Source organism: Schistocerca cancellata, chromosome 5 (genome assembly GCF_023864275.1).
Source record: "Schistocerca cancellata isolate TAMUIC-IGC-003103 chromosome 5, iqSchCanc2.1, whole genome shotgun sequence".
Lineage (NCBI taxonomy): Eukaryota > Metazoa > Arthropoda > Insecta > Orthoptera > Acrididae > Schistocerca > Schistocerca cancellata.
Window position 1 is genome coordinate 536,033,427 of NC_064630.1, and position 21,907 is coordinate 536,055,333.

General features: G+C 43.3%; 1 protein-coding gene across 1 annotated transcript in view; it reads right to left on the reverse strand.

Annotated features, from left to right (window-relative positions):
• Positions 1–16,723, reverse strand: part of LOC126188668 (carboxyl-terminal PDZ ligand of neuronal nitric oxide synthase protein-like) — a 982,042-nt gene extending 965,319 nt beyond the window's left edge. Inside the window, exon 1 of the mRNA XM_049930273.1 lies at positions 16,026–16,723. Coding sequence (XP_049786230.1) covers positions 16,026–16,133 — 108 coding nt within the window. The 5' untranslated portion in view covers positions 16,134–16,723. The remainder of the gene's footprint in view (positions 1–16,025) is intronic.
• Between the last annotated feature and the right edge of the window lie 5,184 nt (positions 16,724–21,907).

Below are 21,907 nucleotides of genomic sequence, written 5' to 3' on the forward strand. Positions count from 1 at the left end.
CGCGACATGCTGTTTACAGTTTTCATCACGAAATCTTGTCTCGGAATCTGACAGAAATCCCAAAGAGATACCTGTCTGATCGTATATAAAGTACATCATCGGCAAGACGCAATCAATACCTTCAATGCGCGATAACAATGGTGATGTCGCTGATAGCAGTGCCACTAAATCGGAGTTACTAAATACTGTTTTCTGAAACTCGTTCACTAAAGAAGCCGAAGTAAATACTCCAGGATTCGAATCTAGAACAACTACCAACTTCAGCAACATGAAGCAGATATCTTCGGTGTAGCGGCGCAGCTTACATAGTTTCACAAAGGCAAGATCTCCCGTCCAGACGGTATGCCACTCAGGTTCTATTCAGAGTAGGCTGATACAATAGCTCCATAGTCATGGTTCATACACAACCTCTCGTTAGTCAAAAGATCCGTACCTAAAGACTTGAAAGTTGGGCAAGTCACACCTATATCCAAGAGACGAAATACGGATAATCCTCCTGAATTACAGATCCACGTCACTAACTGCCACTTGCAGTAGGATGTGGAACATATACTGTGTTCGAACATTATGAGTTACCTATAAGAAAACGATTTATTGACGAATAGTCAGTACGGATTCAGGAAATATCGTTCTTGTAAAACACAACTAACGCTTTGTTCCAACGAAGTAATGAGACATATCTACAGCTGATGTCAAATTGACTCCACGTTTTTGCGTTTCCAGAAGGTTTCTGACAACGTTACTCACAAGTAACTTCTAACCAAATTGCGTCCCAGTGGATTATCGAGCCGGCCGGGGTGGCCGTGCAGTTCTAGGCGCTACAGTCTGAAACCGCGTGACCGCTACGGTCGCAGATTCGAATCCTGCCTCGGGCATGGATGTGTGTGATGTCCTTAGGTTAGTTAGGTTTCAGTAGTTCTAAGTTCTAGGGCACTGATGACCTCAGAAGTTAAGTCCCATAGTGCTCAGAGCCATTTGAACCATTTGGAGTACCGATTCAGTTGTGCTACCGATTTAGTGAGAGTCTGTCATAAAGGTCACAGTTCGTTGCAACTGACGGAAAGTCATCAAGTAAAATAGAAATAGTATCTGGAGTTCCCGAAGGAAGTGTCATAGTCTCTCTGCTCTTTGTGACCTACATAAACGACATAGGAGATGTTTTGCAAATGATGCAGTCATGTACTGTCTTGTAATGTGATCAGATGATCAAAACCAATTCTAAAAACACTTAGACAAGATATCTGTATTGTACGAAAAGTGGTAATTGACTATAAAATATAAGAAATGTAAAGACATTCAGATGAATACTAAAAGAAATCCGCTTAATCGCACGAATCTAAAGGCTGTAAATTCAAGTATATTCTTAGGGATTACAATTGCGAATAAGTTAAATAACTAGCTCAGAGATAATGTTGTGGGGAAAGCAAAGCAAAGACTGATTTATTGTCAGAACACTTGTAAAATACAACAGGTTTGCTAAAAAGGTTGCTCACACTGCGCTTGTCCTCTCTCTTCTCGAGTATTGCTGTGCGGTGTGGGATCCGCATCAGATGGGATTGAGTTCAAAGACAAGCAACTCGTTTTGCTTTATCGCAAAATACGAGAGAGAGTGCTATGGACTTGGTACATAAATTGGGGTGCAGTTATTAAAACAAAGCCGTTTATCGTTGCTGGAGGATCTTCTGATTAAATTTCAATCATCAACATTCTCCTCCGACAGTGTAAATAGCCTTTGGCCGCAACCTACCTAGGGAGAAACGATCATCGTGATAAAATAAGAGAAATCAGAGCTCGCTCAGAGAGATTTAAGTTCCCATTTTTCCCGAGCGCCGTTCGATAGTGGAACGGCAGAGGAATAACTTGAAGGTGGTTCGATGAACCCTCTGCCAGGCACTTAATTGTGAATTCTAGAGTAATCATGTAGATGTAGATGTGGTGTTACCGTTAAAATAGAGATACCTAGATAATGTTTCATGATGCTAGAAAGACTGTTGCATTCCAAGAAATTATTTCACAAACATATTTCAGGATTATTCATTATGAGGCGATCATCTTTAAAACTATGCAGCTCTAAGTGTTACAGGAAGCACTTCCTTATAGCAGGTTTTCAAAAGGTTGCTACTTCAATACCGCGTTTATGCCGATTGCATTTTGTTCCTTCATGAATATTCGGTTCGCATTCCACCTCCGCCTGCCAGTCTTTTTTTATGTATAACATCACAGCAGCTTTTCCTCAAATTAATTTGCGGTGCATATTCTACTAACGATGAATTATCGACCGACAGTCATCGGTAGCAAATTTATGCTACATGTTGTTTCACATTTCCCGATCGTGATGTGTAAATAGCGTTGCAAAACTGTCGTAGACTATCATAAGTGAGCGTAGGCTACAGTATTTTTCCTAGTAGCTTTGGTCAGTTAAGGTAGCACGCACGTTACCTGCACACTACCTGTGTTGTTTACCTATCGGGCGTTACCTCATATTGATCTGTTTCTTTACGTATGCGATCAGCATCTTGCCAGATCCCCACAAAACAGGAAGCCGTGAACCTTTTAGAAACTTAATGAGGATGCATAAAGGGCTGGGTAACATACGCAACATTTTTGTTCTTTTCCTCCTATCTGCTACTTAAAAGTGAACAGTATTCGAAAATTGGAAATTTGTAACGTGAAATAGAGGCGAATTCCTTAACAATAATGTGAAATAAATAAAAATGCAAAACGACATATCAAATATAGATTTACTACTTCGTCGAACTAATATAAAACATTTCTGTTACTCATAAAAAACTTTAGTATTTATCAATAATAACAAGAAATTCTTGCCTTTGTTCATAATGAAGAACGTGCTATTGGGTGCGAAATGACAACAATAATTACATATATTTTTACGTTTGTACATGCAAATTGAACTTGCATCAAAAGTAACTACTTTGGTTACATAAAAGCACAGAAGTTACGCAATCAATAAACGTTCATTACTTGCAACACGCAATTTATATTCTGTAAGGATGTAAAATACATCATGGTCTGACGGTGAATGATGCCTGGTTATAATTACCTGTGAAACAAACTAATAAACAGACCAACAAAAAGCAGAGAGAAGTCGTTGGTTCCCAGTTTCCTTCGCACACACTCTTTTTTGTTTCCTCTCCTACCAATTGCTAGCGGCAATTCTACCATTTACTACATCATTTATGAGGTGTACCTGCCGAATTATACGGTAGTTTTGGTAGAGCGTAACTCTATGTGTAAGTCTATCAGAACAAAGCAAACAATAATTCGAAGTACTTTAAACACTGTTACTATCCTATATAATGGCTCCAGTGTAAACCAATGAGCAGCATATTGATATTTTCAACACGAGAATAGATAAAAATAACTAAAGCTTTTAAAAATAAACTAGGCTGGTTTGAACACCACAGTCGTTTGTTAAACTGAGTCGCCCTATAACCTTGCACTAGTTCTTGCACTTCTGTGGGTGGCAGGAGAGACAGGGACTGATTACTGTGGATTGTAAATTCTGATGTGTATCGTTCTTTTCACAAAATCTTAAGCATTGGTAGAGATGAGAGTCTTCGTAATTCCCAGGCAACTAGAGTAGACTACCACTTAGACCTTTCATTACTCATTTCGCACTAGATTACCGACATACACTGGGAACCAAGTAGATGACTGTAAATACGTTTGCCACAAGAACACCATGATCTTGTGACAAATCCTATTTCTGGCATTATAAATATCCTTCCCCATCCCATGAATCGTAAATATGTATAGTGGAGTTCTTATATTAAAACTGCAAAGGATGAGATCTAAAATTTGCTAGATGAATTTATGGTTCTTACAGCTTCAGAAAACGTTTTATTCTCTCGTCACCTCCAGACATATACGTCTTTTCTGAATTGGCGGCCGAAGGGGCGGGGGGGGGGGGGGGCGGGGGCGGTTGGCGAAAATCGGCAGTCGCGAGTTGTGCTTCAGGTCACGAACGGAAAACTTACGACGTCCTGTCCCGACAACATCCAATAAACGAACTCTATGCTGTACACGTTAGCTTACCCTTTGCTCTCATTATGGTGTATTCTGGGACACTTGTTTCCTTTGCTGAATATAGCTGCGCAGAAAACCTAAGGAAGATCATCGTGGCATACAGAGGCAGAAGTGCAATTACAAAAGCTACAGTAGCTAGTAATAAGGTTCTGCAATGGATTTTGAATACAGACAGATGACTTTCTCGTAACAAGTATCGACTGCAAAAAATGGTTCAAATGGCTCTGAGCACTATGCGACTTAACTTCTGAGGTCATCAGTCGCCTAAAACTTAGAACTAATTAAACCTAACTAACCTAAGGACATCACACACATCCATGCCCGAAGCAGGATTCGAACCTGCGACCGTAGCGGTCGCTCGGCTCCAGACTGTAGCGCCTAGAACCGCACAGCCACTCCGGCCGGCATCGACTGCAGGAACAGGGTCGACATCTGACAGACTTCTGCACAATAATATGTCTTCGAATTTTTATATAATTCTAAACAGTATTTCACATAACTTTCAATTGTATTTCTGACAACACAATAATACTTTCCTCGTAATTTTCTCAGTTGTTCTTTACTACCTGTAGCCACTTGTAAGTGAATCCAAAGTACACTTCGTCCTCTACTTGAGACACACTTCTGATTGTATTAACATTTACTGAAAGCCATGACGAACCACCTCCGTGGCGAATGGCTATCGTTGTTTCCTTCAGCGCAGAAGGTCATAGGCTCGATTCCTGATACTTCCTTGGATTTTTCTGAGGTATGGATATCTGAAACACGATCCGTTTAGTCTCATGAGGCCAAATGAGGATGTGCTAAGATAAAGAAGCAGCCTCATCATCAGAGTTCATCTACTACAAATAACGGCTGAAAGCATTGGCAACATACTGATCACATGTACTACGGTCATAGATCGTTCCTCCTACTGCTTTGTAGGCTGCAGTCGGTCTAAGGCTTACCCCGTGTGTGGTCTTTTTTTTTTTTTTTTTTTTTTTTTTGGAGATATGATTAAACATTGTTATGTTATGGTAACATAATAGGTTTTGTGTTCACTTCATTAACCTGCTCCGTCATAACTGACATTTGATGATTGTGTAGGTCGTTTTGTGTCACTTTGGTAATAACACGTATAATAGCGCTAATGGTGTTGCAAACGAAGCAGGGTGTCAGACTAATGAGGCACAGGAAAACGAATGGGACCAGAATTTTATGAAAAGAGGCATCGATTACTTCATGTACATTCATTTCATGAACATTTTAACACCATAAATTTTCAATAAATGTAAATGATGTGAATCAACACACTCTGGAAAATTTGAGCTATTGGAGGGAAGTTATTACTTTAATTTTAAAAGTAAACAATACTTATGCGTTCAGATTGTAAAATGAGTCCCCGCAAATAATTGTAATAATGATCCATACTAAAACAACAGCTACTCTCAGACGGATATTTTTTAAAATAATAATATATTTATTACCAAGTGTGGCTTCGCTTACTAGTGTCGGACAAGAGATCCACAGTTTTCGTGTTCACTGGTGATTCGATCTCTCAAATTTGTCTGTCACGTACCGCTTCTTCAATATTTGGCAATCATTTGTAAATGTGAAAAATAAGCTTCTCCGTAATTTGGTATCAATGCTAAACTGTGAAGTCCCTTGTTACTATTTTATAAGTCAGTTCACAATTCTAATGAATACCGCAACTATAGTTAGCCCCTGTGGTGTTGCCTTTGTAGGCAGGGCCCGTAGCGCATACTTGTGCTGTGGCTCTCAATTTTGAGGTATCCTGTTCGAACGCTCGAGGAAGAAAATGTTTTCATTGCTAGTATTTGGCTGAAGGCGGGAAGAGAGAGAGTGGTTTACGCCCACTGATCACTGTACTTTGCGCCACTATATTGGGATACGTTCTGTAATAGTACTATGTCTGCTACACAGCGACTGTGACAGGACCTTGTTGGCTCTCCATTCTGAAATTGTAGTTAAATTACCGCGTAGCTAACGCTTGGCGACCGGACAACTCACAACAGATCACGTAGTGACGTGTCTGTAACCGATGGCCATCTACTCGAAATTACGCTGGACCAGGAACTGTTATAAAATATAACATGATGTATACAAATTTGTATTGGTTTCCGACAGTAAATGTTCCTAACTATGCCATCCACACCTACAATTTTGCAGTCCTCACTGATACAAAAATTTCCTCGCGGAACCTAGTATTTACTTCAACTTAATTCTTTTATCGACAACAGTTTTCTGCTTTTACTATAGTCTACTACAGGCCGTTACATTTAGTACATTCTTGTCAGTCACTTCAGTTCTACTCACACTGAGAATATACGAAATTTATTCGCAATTGCGAAATATTTCTGTGGTTAGCTGCATTAGGTATGAAGGCGTTACCTATTGGCGAAACATGAAAATTTTTTCCTAGACCGGAACTCGAACCCAAATTTCCTATTTGACACGAACGCTCGGCTTCGGTTAAGCGAGCACTCTTCCACGACCCAACCAAATTTGTGTTCAAATGTATGTGAAATCTTGGACTTAACTGCTAAGGTCATCAGTCCCTAAGCTTACACACTACTTAACCTAAATTATCCTAAGGACAAACACTCACGCCCATGCCCGAGGGAGGACTCGAACCTCGGCCGGGACGAGCCGCACAGACCATGACTGCAGCGCCTCAGACCGCTCGGCTAATCCGCGCGGAGACCCAAATTTCCATGTCATACTTTCTACGGCGAGCGATAGGGTCGTTGACAGTATGACATATTACGAAAGTTTAGGTCGGTCCTGGAAGCGTGTTCGAATAGCAGAAGTGATTAAGCCCACCGTTCGTGTCAAGCGGGCAATTTGGGGTCGAGTCCCGATCGGGAGCAAATTTTTATGTTTCGCCAACAGGTAATATCTTCATACATAATGCAGCTAATGTCAGAAAGATTCTACAGTTCTCAATAAATTTCATAATTTTAATACATCTGCGAGGTCGTTACTAATATCTGTTTCTTCATATATCGTTCAAAATAAGGGTCACACTAACTCTCACTCCTTTTTAACTCCGTCCTGAGTAATTATTAATGATAAACTATTCGACTTCTTAAGACAGTTCTTCCCCTAGACACCGTCTTTAACTTTTACGACGACAGATTCCCATGTTTACGATGCGACCCAGGCACCGACTAACTCGCATGCCCGCACGTTATGTGTTGGAACGATGCCGGTCCGACTTGACAAAGCTCCCTCTGCCGAAAAAACGCGTCTAGCGTACCCAAGGTTCTAAAACGTCACACTTGTCAGTTAAAGCATGCAAACCAAAGAGTATTAGTATAACTATTTAAAGCCTTTCACAATGTCTCATTGAGGAACAACATAGGCCACAGTTGATTCGTCGGATGGAGATAGCAGTCACCTTGGGGGAATTGAAGAGAAGCAGGCTATGTGCCAGCTCTCGGTTCCATCTTCGTACGTATCTCATCATCATACAATATAAAATCGTCTACATTATACGCATACTATAGTGACCTAAACAGAACACCTAAACTTAAAAAGGACACAGTTTGCGAAGGAAGAGTGTCAATTTGTTCGACAGAAGAAAATTCTTTCCAATTAACGGTTCGTCCCAGACAACCGTCATTGTTGTTGTGGTCTTCAGTCCTGAGACTGGTTTGATGCAGCTCTCCATGCTACTCTGTCCTGTGCAAGCTTCATCTCCCAGTACCTGCTGCAACCTACGTCCTTCGGAATCTGCTTAGTGTATTCATCTCTTGGTCTCCCTCTACGATTTATACCCTCCACGCTGCCCTCCAGTACTAAATTGGTGATCCCTTGATGCCTCAGAACATGTCCTACCAACCGATCCCTTCTTCTAGTCAAGTTGTGCCACAAATTCTCCTTCTCCCCAATTCTACTTAGAAACTCCTCATTAGTTATGTGATCTACCCATCTAATCTTCAGCATTCTTCTGTAGCACCACATTTGGAAAGCTTCTATTCTCTTCTTTTCCAAGCTATTTATCGTCCATGTTTCACTTCCATACATGGCTACACTCCATACAAATACTTTCAGAAACGACTTCCTGACACTCAGATCTATACTCGATGTTAAATTTCTTTTCTTCAGAAACGCTTTCCTCGCCATTGCCAGTCTACAATTTATATCCTCTCTACTTCGACAATCATCAGTTATTTTGCTCCCGAAATAGCAAAACTCCTTTACTACTTTAAGTGTCTACTTTCCTAATCCAATTCCCTGAGGATCACCCGACTTAATTCGACTACATTCCATTATCCTCACACAACCGTCATATGTGATTATTTTGTGGTGTTGAAACCAACCTTCGGGTTAAGACTGATTTTATGTAAACTATGGCGTTACGGTATGTTATGTTAACCGGTGACCTAGAAACGACGGAGAGGCTCCGTCCCCGCGGCAGCCGCAGTGGTCAGCAACCCCACGACGACTACCGTAGTCCACTTCACTCATCCGCCGCCCCACACCGAACCCAGGGTTATTGTGCGGTTCGGCCCCCGGTGGACCCCCCAGGGAACGTTTCACACCAGACGAGTGTAACCCCCATGTTTGCGTGGTAGAGTAATGGTGGTGTACGCGTACCTGGAGATTTTGTTTGCGCAGCAATCGCCGACATAGTGTAGCTGAGGCGGAATAAGGGGAACCAGCCCGCATTCGCCGAGGCAGATGGAAAACCGCCTAAAAACCATCCACAGACTGGCCGGCTCACCGGACCTCGACACAAATCCGCCGGGCGGATTCGTCCCGGGGACCGGCGCTCCTTCCCTCCCGGAAAGGCTTGCGTTAGACCGCACGGCCAACCGGGCGGGCAAACTATGACGTAGTTCCTGGTGTTTTAAGACAGACAGAGCCACAACAAAGTTAGTTGGTGCATAATTCTCGTACGAGTCGGAATGCTGGGTGTAGCCGTCAGTTAAACAAGTTGTTTAGCAATGTAGCACTGCTGGCAACATGCCAGTTACCTTGGTTCAGATGGAAAGCAAACAATAATTACTTCTGTTCGTTTATAAAATAAACACTTAGCACGTTATTGCTTATTCAAATTAATATGTCTGCCTCTATCAATTCGAACCAGTGAACTGTTGACTGGGAGGCCCCACGCCCGAAGAACTGTTCAGGAATCTACATTGGCCAGAAGTTTTCGGATGCCGCTATGTAATGCAGAATTGGACTCCAGATGTCACGAGAGGCGGACACGCCAATACAAAAGAAAGCGGCGAGTGTAATGTCCGTAGAGGAGCAGTGACAGCAGGATGAATCGCACAAGAAAGTTAAAAAATGTTCAAATGTGTGTGAAATCTTATGGGACTTAGCTGCTAAGGTCATCAGTTCCTAAGCTTACACACTATTTAACCTAAATTATCCTAAGGACAAACACACACACCCATGCCCGAGGGAGGACTCGAACCTCCGCCGGGATCAGCCGCACACACAAGAAAGTCTAGTCGATGGATGTCACCAGAGTAAACAATCGATCACGTACATTTGATCGCTTCTGATGAAGTGCAGTGACAGTAGGATGCGTCGCACAAGAAAGTCTAGTCGTTGGATTTCATCAGCGTAAAATATCGATCAAGTACATTTTATCGCTTCTGATTAAATGATTGTGAAGTGGAAATGTGAAGGAACAACCACATCTAAACAAAAATCAGACAGACCTCATGTACTAACGGACAGAGATCGTCACACATTGCAAAAGGTAGTTATAAAAACTCGCATGAAAACGAGGGAAGGAATCACTAGCAAGGCCCAAAGTTTTTCCAGAAATCCAGCTAGTACATTGAGGGTGCGTAAAGAGTTAAAAGAGAATGGGGTAGAACGGTCTAAAAGCTCTTCATAAGCCACATACCTTCGCAGTCAGTGCTGAGCGACACTTTCGGTAGTGCATGGAGGAACCCCACTGAACAATGGATGACCGGAAACGAGTGATTTTGAGTAACGAGTCACGCTATACCCTGTGGCAACCTGATGGAAGAATTTCGGTTTGTCCATTGCTTGAGCAGCGTTATCTTTGTGTAGTGCCAACAGTGCAGTAAGGAGGAGGTGGTGTTAACGGTACGAGTGTGTCTTTCGTGGTTATGTTTAAGAAAACACTAAGTGCAGGAGGATGTGAATACATTCCACAGCACCGTGTACTGCGTGCAGTAGAGGAATAGCACGCAGACCATGACTGTATCAGCATGGCAATGCACCGCGTCATATAGCATCATTTGTGAGGCAAGGGTTTTATACAATAAGATTCGTGAAATGGACTAACCTGCTCAGAGTCCCTACATGAACCCAATGCAACACCTTTTGGATGAATTAGAACGACGCCCCAAATCCTAGCGTCCAACGTCACTATCTTCTGTTGTCTCGGCTCTTGAACACGAATGGAAGTGAAGTAAAACGCCTAGAAAACGATTTGTCTATGCGGAAAATATATAAAAAGTTACACCGTGGAAGGGGTAGATCCCTCTACAACTGGGACGTTTCGTTAGTTCACAGGTGAGAAGAAGGCAAGGGCTATAAATGATACATTGGCCCGAAAACTAAAGTTAAGATTGTATGCTGAACTAGGAATCGAACCCGGACGGCTACGTTTCATAGGCTGTGCACAACTTAGTATAGTGTCTGTGCACGGCTCATACAGCGTTTCAAAGTTTAAACCTGTCACTCATTAACAGCACGTCTGACAAGCTGTACAGAGTCTCTCATACTGTACCGTTAGAGTGGACCCCTCGAAGAAATATTATAGCTCAGAGCTCATCTTTACCGAAGCTTCTTGGATGTTACTGACACGATGTTCTCCTACCATTTAGCTACGTGCTGGTTCAGGAGAGTAGGAGGGGAGCCAATGAGCCACAGATTGTGACTAACTCCGGCAGTGCTCAGACAGTGGAAATTGTAGAGCGCTGCCCACGAAACTCTTAAGTCCATATTCGAGTAACGATACGGCGCAGAACTTTAATATGCCAAAAAGTTTAATCGTAGCTTATACTTGACTAAAGAGCGAAATAAATAATTTCTATTAATCTTTGACATCTTCAGACTGATGGTTATTTTGGTTCACCAGCAAATAGTGTGTGTGTGTGTGTGTGTGTGTGTGTGTGTGTGTGTGTGTGTTGTGTAGAATATTCGAAATCTTAGTGATTACGTGGGGTAAATAGGCAACAGCAGCAGAAGATACAAGCTTGCATGGCGTACTCAGCCTCGTTGTGTAGCAAACCTACATTCTGGAAACGTAATTTATCAACCTGAAGGATCGATAACGGGAAATAACAAGAGATATGTGTAAGAAACTTTATCCTAAAACCTGGCGAGTAAGGTAGACCGCAGAATATGTGATATCATTACAGAAAACATCAAAGCTCTATAATGGCTGGGTGACGTAATAGGATTTTGTTTGCGGAAAAGCATCAACTGACCAGTGATGTCACGGCAAGCTCTGAACAACTGTGGAAAAAAAAATTAAAAATATTATAACGAGAATGATGTTTCTGTTGCACAAGCGCCACTCATGTGCTTCTACGTCATAAGACTGCTCTGAAATGACATTATACTGATCAGCGACGCCAGATCCATGCTTTCAGTCCCATGTTAGTTTAAATTGTTATGGTCAGCCAAAGACATGCTTAATGCAGCTCTTCACGGTAATCTTTCCCTTGCAAACCTTTTCATCTCTGCATTACTGTGGTAACCTGCACCCAACAGAGCCTGCATGTTGTAGTCCTGCATTCATCTCTTTCCTCCCCCTTCTCCTCTCCCTCTTCTTCTTCTTCTTCTTCTTCTCACTGCGTTACATAACTCCGTGGGTCTTAGCCTCTTTCCCCCATCTGTCTTCTTTAGCGCGGTTCTCCGCCGTCCTCTGACACATTTTACGTATTCTACCACATCGTCTGTCCACCGCATTCGTGGCGTTCTTCTCTGCCAGTTGGTCTGTATTAAAAAAAAATTAGCTGTTCTTCCTGTATCCGTCCTAAGAAAACGTCCAAGCCAAGCTATTCTACGTTTTATTATTTTTCCCCTTCCTTGGCACAAATCGTCTGCGTAATGGCAGTGCGGCAGTTCTTGTTAAATTATTTTTACAAGGCACAGGTGTTGACTGTGCTCAACTCCCGCAAGTCAAACTTTCATTTCCGAGTTAACTGCCCCAGACACACGCCACTGAGGACATATACAAATGTCGAAATGTTGCTATGTACCGCTGAAAGTGCGAATTATGCGTAATAATTATCACAGGAATTCCATTTTTGTCTTTAAAAATCTCATACTCAGCAGTCAAAGTTCGAATAAATATCTTCGTTCAAATATGTAATCATTGAACGGTCGGCTCTGATATGAAACACGATGCTGTCGTATCACCTCGATAATTGTATGAGAGAGCTTCTTCCAGCAAAACATCAGCTCGACACAGGGACGACGTAGATGCCACAGCGCTTTAACAGTAGTTTATCTTTTAGGAAGATCGGAGCAGAAAATCACACGGCCATTCTAATGTAGAACTTATTTCCTTCTACAGCTTTAGACAAATCCCGAAATAATTGATTCTACAGACTTGAGCTACCAACCATCTGTTCCAAAAATCCCCCCTCCCGCCTCCTCCTCCTCCCACTCAAACACAACATGTACTCTCCACAATTACCACAATGTCGGCGAATTTAAATTATAATCTTCTATCTCCCTTATACTATCTCGAGAAATATCAAAGATATCACCCTCCACAGGCTAAAAATTCAATAGTCATTGAAAATGTCTAGACACCTCATTTATATGTATAATCAGTCCATTCAAAGTTATTTGTGAGGAAACTCACAGAAATCAGATAAAAAAAGAAAAAAAAACGAAACACGCTAATGCATTAGTCTATGTCCTCGTCGTATTATTGCACTTCGTTTTATATCATCTGATAAAGTAAAGTGATATATTTATGGATTTGAGCCTTGTTACGCTCATCAATTTATTAAGTTACGCTCAGTTTGCACATTCAGTTCACACTTTGACTAATTTTAGGAAATTGTAGCGATAGAAATTACCTTTAGCAGCCAATGATTACGGTGGACGGATTTGTTTGTCAACACGTAACTTTTGAAGTTATTCGTAATCCTAGCTGACATTACTCCTGTTCAATGCAGGAACGGGAAGTTGTGCTCTGATTCGATCACAGCTTAGTATGGCCCATCACGTCCTTGAACACATAGCCCGTCTGATCTGCCTAACCCGTACAGGCTATGACTGACCGACCTTAAATACGTTCTCCTTTGTTGTTATACTCTAGAAAACATGGTCTTTGTCCTGGAAGCCAAAGAAAAATCCTTGATAACTACTAAAGGAACGAAGGAATTCACCGTTCGCTGTTACCTGCCAATCACCTCCTAGAATAATACATGTAGTAATCCTTTCCTACAGCCATCCCTCGACAGCATCCTGGCTCTGAAGTGTCCAGTGACGTACAAAAAAGTAACGTAGAAACAGAACCACCCACAGAAACTAGTAGTTAGGTAGCTCTGAAGAGGACAGTCGAAATACTGATTTTAATCGTGATTTTGGAATCAAAATGTGGGGGCCCGACGCTGGAATGGATTTTATTCAAAGGACTGTTAGTCCTGATCGTTCTGTTGACAACTATATCAGATATGGAACACGATGTCAGATTGAGGAAAAGGACTGGCCGTTCCTCTTTCAGTGAAGCCTTCACTGCGTTTGTCTTGGAATATTTAAGGAAACCACGGAACTTATCACTAAAAGCAACGTAGCGAGTGTAGAGCGAAAGCGGAATCCTTATATCCTCATCGAGGAAAATTGGTATAGAGCAAAGCGATGGCTCCGGTGGCTTACTTTCACTTTCTTCTAGGTCATTTGAGACTTAGTAATGGATCGGTTTGGCAAAGATGGTGGAGTGAAGCGGAACTGACCTTGCTGATGGAATCGTTCTGGCATTCTGATGAAGCGATGTAGACACTAAAACAGGACGACTCGCGGGTCATGAAACACCGACGACGGATCCAATGTTGCCTTCCCCCACCTCTGTAGCTCCGCTATACTAACAGCTATATACAGTAAATTCACCTGAAGCTACTAGCATGTTGATTGTTGTATTTTTTTTTCACTCCCAAATAAAAATCGAACTGTAGAAGAAGAAAAGATTTTCTAGGACTCCCATCGATTGACCACAACAAGAGAAAAACGCCTAGTAAACATGAGTTGTAAATGCATACCTTAAGAACTATGAGCATTTCGTTCATCTTAGATACTGTAAAACATGCCTCTTCTATACTGCAAGCCTTTTATCTTCTTTTTCGGAGGTAGTATGAACAAAAACAAGAAAATTTTTCTTTCTTCAGTAGAAGAGACGTCTCACATAACCGAAGATGAACAAGTGCTCATAGTTCTTAAGGTATGCATTGTAGAAACCATGTTTACTAACATTTTTTATTTTGATCCATGCTTCAACATCTGAAAGTTTGTCGGTGAAGGTATGTTTCATCCTGTGTATACTTTGGCAGCGTGCTTTCCTCGTGCAGTTGGGGTCGTGGGTTCGAGCCCTGCTTCGAAAACGCGCCCGTATTTAATGTGTAAATTCTAGATGGAGAACTGATGCATATCAAATTAACTAACAGCGGAAACTTAGATGTCTAACAGTATACCATAATAGGAACAAAAACATTCTAGATAAAAATAGATCCGTAAAGTCTCCTGCGAGATAACTGCGAATGTGTGCTGTAAAGTTTTCGATTAACTTTATGTCTTTAAAGTGTTAATATATCTGGCGTAACAGTACCCGTGGGACTCAGAAAATTTCAAGATTTTATGTCGAAGCTTGTGAGGCTGATTAATGTGGCTGTACGATCTACATACGCAATGGCATGATTTATCAAGATGGTCATAGATGCCCGATATGAACGGCCTGACTAAAAAATATTTGTGATCCATGACTGGACTTATAACAAAACAAATATTTCCTCGATCGCTAAGAAACCCTGTATATCTCAAGTTGGAGACTTGTTTGATTTGTACATACGTGTAGTTGTTGATGTTGTTGTCTTCAGTCCTGAGACTGGTTTGATGCAGCTCTCCATGCTACTCTATCCTGTGCAAGCATCTTCATCCCCCAGTACTTACTGCAACCTACATCCTTCTGAATCTGCTTAGTGTATTCATCTCTTGGTCTCCCTCTACGATTTTTACCCTCCACGCTGCCCTCCAATGCTAAATTTGTAATCCCTTGATACCTCAGAACATGTCCTACCAACCGTCCCTTCTTCTTGTCAAATTGTGCCACAAACACCTCTTCTCCCCAATTCTATTCAATACCTCCTCATTAGTTATGTGATCTACCCATCTAATCTTCAGGATTCTCCTGTAGTACGACATTTTAAAAGCTTCTATTCTCTTCTTGTCCAAACTATTTATCGTCCATGTTTCACTTCCATACATGGCTATACTCCATACAAATACTTTCAGAAACGACTCCATGACACTTAAATCTATACTCGATGTTAACAAATTTCTCTTCTTCAGAAACGCTTTCCTTGCCATTGCCAGTCTACATTTTATGTCCTCTCTACTTCGACCATCATTAGTTATTTTGCTTTCCCAAAAGCAAAACTCCTTTACTACTTTAAGTGTCTCATTTCCTAATCTAATTCCCTCAGCATCACCCGACTTAATTCGACTACATTCTAAAGCGGAGAGCTGGACCGAGCGCAGTCGTTAGCACAGTGGGCTCGTGTTCGGTAGGATGACGGATCAAACCTGTGTCCGGACATCGTGATTTAGGTTTTCCGTGATTTCCCTAAATCGTTTCAGGTAAACGCCGGGTGGTCCCTGTGAAAGGGCACGGCCGACTTCCTTCCCTATCTTTATGTATGGGGATGGGACCGATCGGACCGATGACCTCACTGTTTAGTCCCCTCCCCGGAATCAGCCGACCAACTAACCAGAGTAATGGATGGAATAACAGAGGCGGTAGCACCTACCTTTGCCTGGAAGGTGATGCCGTGCTGGAAGGCCTCTTCGGAGTGGAGCGGGATCCTGGTGTCGTAGTCATCGTTCTGCACCAGGTTGTACTGCTTCTTGGACGGCATGGCGGCGGCTGTCACCGGCTGTGCCTGTCTGACGCTCTCCCGCGGGCCACGCCGACGCCGACGCTGACGCCGACGCTACGCTTCTGGCAACGCTGGCGCGACGCGACACGGCCAACAGAAATAGCCCTAGGCTCGTCGCCCCCGCCGGCCAGCCTATTCTTCTGCTTCTGCTGCTCCCGGCTACGCGAAACGCAGTCGCGCAGCGCAAGACCCTCACCGATGCAACTCGCTCTTCTCCGACACCGGAACCGACTCTCAACGACGCCACTGACTCCTTCCACGCTTCCCTCACGTTACATCCCCTGGAGCAGGCACGGGATTAATAATTTACCAATTGCGGCACCCGCTAGGCGACGACACCACAACTGTCTCCTCGGAAATTACACAAGTAGTAACCACGATGACAATGACACAGAATTTTCAGATCGAGCGCCGACGCAGTCGTTCTGGATAACGGCGCTGTCGGTCGGAAGCAGAGGTGCCGCACGCCGGTAACCGCCCTCCTGCGGACACACAAAGCACGCGACCGCGACGCCAGCCACTCTCGGACACCAAACACCCGCGACCAGCCACCACGCGCGTCCGCGGCAGGCAGCACGCCGCTACTGGGGGAGCGAGCGCGCGCTCGAGCAGGCCCGCGTCCGGCCCCGCGACGCTGCTGCCATCCGGCGGCGCTCTGCCCAACTGCGAGGCACACGCGTCGCGGCCGCGAGATGCGCGCAGGCTGCGGGCGGTAATTAATTGCATGTAAAATTGTCGTGCTACAAGCAGTCGGATCTGCTTCATAACAACTCGGAGCAACGGCCGCGCCTCGGTGGAATAGGATGGAGGACTAGCGTCACCCCTGTCTCTGGAGAGAGAGGTAGGGATATCAGACTGTACCGCACCGCAAACTACTCATTGCTGACACTGAACTCACTCCAGAGACGTCCAGAGACCTCTCAGCGTATCTGGAGCTCTCACTCAATGAAACCACCATTGTTCAGAAACTTATGTACACATACAACACTTACATTTGTGTGGTGAGCGTACTGTACGACCTTCAGTACACACACCATCAGATTATCTGACTTGTATCTCTAACGAAGTAGGCGAGTATCAGCAATATGTCTCGTGGTCTTATCATGGCGTGTTTATCTTCTGTCGTTAGGTCAGACGATAGAAATGCGACTTGCACGCTTAGAGTAGCGCATTGACGGTTGTTTAAATAGAACTTGATTAATTTTCACACACATTCATTAAAATAATAACAATCATAAAAATTACTTAACTTGGTTCTGGATGCTATTTACAATTGACAATCTGAAGTTCCTTTGGTATTCGTACGTTAATCTTATTCTCACATATATCTCTGATACTTGACAAAAGTGTCTATACATTTATCTTCATGGCTATGTACAGGAATATGGTAATCTTATTAGGTGCAGACTGAAACTGGACTATTGACTGGTACAGACAAATGTAGAACTCGTACAGAGTGGTACAGACAAATGCAGACTGGTACAGACTGGTGCAGACAAATGCAGAGTGACTAATTGGAGGTCGGTACACTTGTTATAATACCTCACACGTTCAGGTATCACTGCGAAAGTGTGATCCGCAAGGAGAAAAGGTTCTACGTTAGCAGCAATCTCATTGGCTGCGTTACATATTAATACGCGGATCGGCGGAAGCAGGATTTGGTCCGTCTCTATGGCAGCGCCATCTCGTAGTGCGGAGACAGACGGGCGCTGCGCCTGCGCTGTCGTGCTTAGTGGGGCGCGCTCTAGTGGGAAAGTTGTGTACGCGCTGACTACGCGGAACTATGTATACAACAATTTCTTACATATACACAATATTTTAATTTTGGCTGGAACAGCATCCTCAACGCTGCTCTCCTAGGAGCGAAGAAAAAAAGTGGAGCAACCATACCAGCGATCCCTTAAAATCCATCTTAACAGTCTTCTCACCTTGTGCAACCATCAGTTTCACGAAAATATAGTAGTCATACTAAAAATCACCCCAGCTTTCAGCCTCGAGTATCTTACCTCACAGTCCACAATCCTACTGTCAACCTAACTAAAACACTAAAATAACTTGTATTAACGCTGGAACATAAAGTTGGAATCCACACTTGCCAAGAATGATATGCGGAAGGACTTTTTACCATGGTACCATATGCATGGAGCAGGGGAGTGGTAGGTACTATGCTTCAGCCTTGAAAGTTTTTCGTACAACAACTACTTTTTAATTTCCAGCGAAAAAGCATGTCTGGCGAAAAATTCATCTTAGCCTGGAGATCGTTGATATGATCTGGCTGAGCTGGCCGCGGTGGCCGAGTGGTTCTAGGCGCTTCAGTCTGGAACCGCGTGACTGCTACGGTCGTAGGTTCGAATCCTGCCTCGGGCATGGATGTGTGTGATGTCCTTGAGTTAGTTAGGTTTAAGTAGTTCTAACTTCTGGGGGACTGATGACCTCAGACGCTAAGTCCCATAGTGCTCAGAGCCATTTGAACCATTTGATCTGGGTGCCTCTGCTTTTCGGAGTTAGATATTTGCCTCAAAGTGCGGTTCTGTAGCACCAATCACAGGACACGTGTTAGTGAGAGAATATCACGGACGCGAAGAGACATTGGTCCCAATTACAATTTAACGACCCCATGAGCATTGGTACTGGGTCCGTACGATCTATTCCCACATACTAGTAACCTGTCTTCACCCACATCCCACCTCCTGATATCAGACGGAAGAGAGTTAACAGTTGATGGTTGGAGAGACGACATTACAGTCACAGATAGTCTGTGTGAACCAGCTACGTTGGTCAGTGATGCATCGTGTATATAAATCGTCATAATCCCTTCAGCATCAACTAAATCCTGAAGATGGGGCACTGAAGTGCCGAAACTGGTAGCACCACAATAAATAAGATCGTAAGGACGGCTGTAGGCTTTTCATATTCTTATAAGCGTGCCAATGCGTGAATGGCAGAGCACTGCTGATGATACCGACCTCCCAGTATTGAACGATGTATTCCCTACGAAAAAGACTAAGGTCAAAACATGCCACACTTATCACAGCCACTACTCTCACGGAAATTGAATTCAGAGTCAACGATGAATAGAAACGCTGCTGGCAACAAAACTATCCCCCACAGTGCCTGAAACGGCCCTGCATTCAAGAGAAACCCTCTGGATTTGGCCAGCCTCGGACAATTTGGACTACCCTGTACCGCATCCGAGCGGGCTGTGGAATATGTGCAAACAGTCTTCACAAGGGGGGGGGGGTGGGGGTGGACAAATCTCCAGTACCGTCGTGCGTCGGTGGTGTGCTAACGGCAGACAGTTACTCACTCATGTTGTATCAACATCCCGCACGTGTCTACAACGGTCTTTTCGAAGATTACCTGACAGCGATGAGTGATGTGATAAAATATATAAAAACTTTGATATCCGTATATAGGTGTTGCCTTTTGTGTTTTTTGTGCTAGAAAACTGTGTCTAAATATTGACATGTAGTAGGTCTGTAACATTTGCATATGTATTGCCAAACAATAAATAAATAAATTTCCAGAGGCCTCCACAAAGGAAAATTGGCACATTTGTTAAAAAGATATATTTCAGTCAGTCAAATGCCGGTGAAACAAAACTCTCTGAACCAATCAAACTGCAGTTAAATAAAATTATTTTTTCTTTTAGTGATGAAAGCAATCAATTGAACCTAAATAAATGCTTTTAAAAATCTTGCCCATTAAATTTACAGCTTGATGTAAGCAGTTAAACTTATTAAAAGAGTTACGAAAACAGTAAAGAACAAAGTAAAATATTTCAACTACGCTTTAAATATTTGGTTACTAGCAAGGTTTGTAGACGGACAAGTTTCAAATCAAGTAGCAATACACAATCAGATCCACTGTAGCAAGGGCCCACAGCAAATGAAACTGGCAGCGTACAGTTGGTGTATGTGCCTTACAAGTTACGGATACCGGTAGCGCCAACGGTTCACTTGACTACAAGAAACAGAAAGCAGGCTATACACGCAGCATGTAGACGGATACATCGGAAATATAATTACTATCAAATATAAAAGACGAACTTAGTTAAGCTGCACTTGGCAGTACCCTGAACACGATAATCCACAGGAACATACACTCTCAATTTATCTAACACGAGTGCCTGGTTGGCTTTTACTTGCAATTAATGAACTTTTGGAAACTAACCAGAATGCAACTGATTCCACCATGGGAACAGACACTTAATACAACATTGAACAGAAATACTTCTAATATCGACACAGCACGGCCTTGGAAAGTACAATGAAAACAGTTCTCTCGAAGAACAACACGACCTAGCTGAGATTAACAAAATGAATATTGAACGGATTCAATACTATCCTGTTGCGCGGATGAAATGGGTATAAATCATCATGTATATGCCTCTGCAAGCTGAGGCTCAGTTTAAATTTTTCCTGGCAGAAATGTTCAATGCAAGTTGCACAACAGGCTGCCGCTAGGCAGTGCTGGCTAACATCATTCCTCACGGTGCACCATACCCTGGTAACCAGACGCCATAGGGCATCCACTGTAATACAGGACGTCTCTGCACTCATCCACATCAGGAGGCGTGAAAACGCGCGGCATACCCTAAGACCAGTCGAGCAAGACTCCCTCCGCCATGTGGCGTAAAAGCCCCTCTTTTCCTCCTCGTGCACCTCCTATCAGTCGACGGCGAATACATCACGCCGTGGTACAGCAACATGGTCTTCGATCTCCTCAGGTATCAATAGCAGCCGGCGCACGGCTAAAGCCAATGAGAAGTACATGGGTTATATTTGCAGTAGCGAATATGGGCAACCTTCAGCTGTATGATGGAACCACGACAGTGAAAATTTGTCTGGTCTGGGATTCGAACGCAGATTTCTCGCTTATCGCGAGCGGTCGTCTTACCATTAGGCTATCCGAGCACGACTCACACCTAGATCCAAACTTCCATATGTCGTCAACCATGTGCATAGAACCTGTACTCTTACATCCATTATGTACATTCGCGTACCGGTGCAGATGCTTCAACTGAAACTCACTTGCCCAGTGTCGGTGGGTAAATACGATATTGTAGTGCTTGTGTTGCCCAGAAGTACAATACAATATCCCTGCACACATGCCTGCATGTCAAAACGAACCGCCACTGCAGCGACTACAGCCGTTATGAAATACACTGAAGAGCCAAAGAAACTGGTACACCTGCCTAATATCGTGTAAGGCCCCCGCGACCAGGCAGAAGTGCCACGTCACGACGCGGAATGGACTCGACTGATGTCTGAAGTAATGCTGGAGCGAACTGACACCATGAATCCTGCAGGTCTGTTCATACAAAGATAAAAGTATGAGTGGGTGGAGATCTCTTTTGGAAAGCACTTTGCAAGGCATCCAAGCTATGCTTAATAATGTTCGTGTCTGGGGAGTTCGGTAACCTGCGGAAGTATTTAAACTCACAAGAGAGTTGCTGGAGCCATTCTGTTGCAATTCTAGACGGGTAGGATGTCGCATTGTCCTGCTGAAATTGCCCAAGTCCGTCGGACTGCACAATGAATATGAATGGCTGCAGGTGATCAAACAGGATGCTTATCTACGTGTCACCTGTCAGGGTCGCATCTAGACTTATCAGGGGCCCTATACCTGTCCAACTGGACATGCCATTACAGAGCCTCCACCAGCTTCAACAGTCCCCTGCTGACATGCAGGGTCCATGGATTCATGATGTTGTTTCCATACCGGCACACACATCATTCCGCTCGATACAA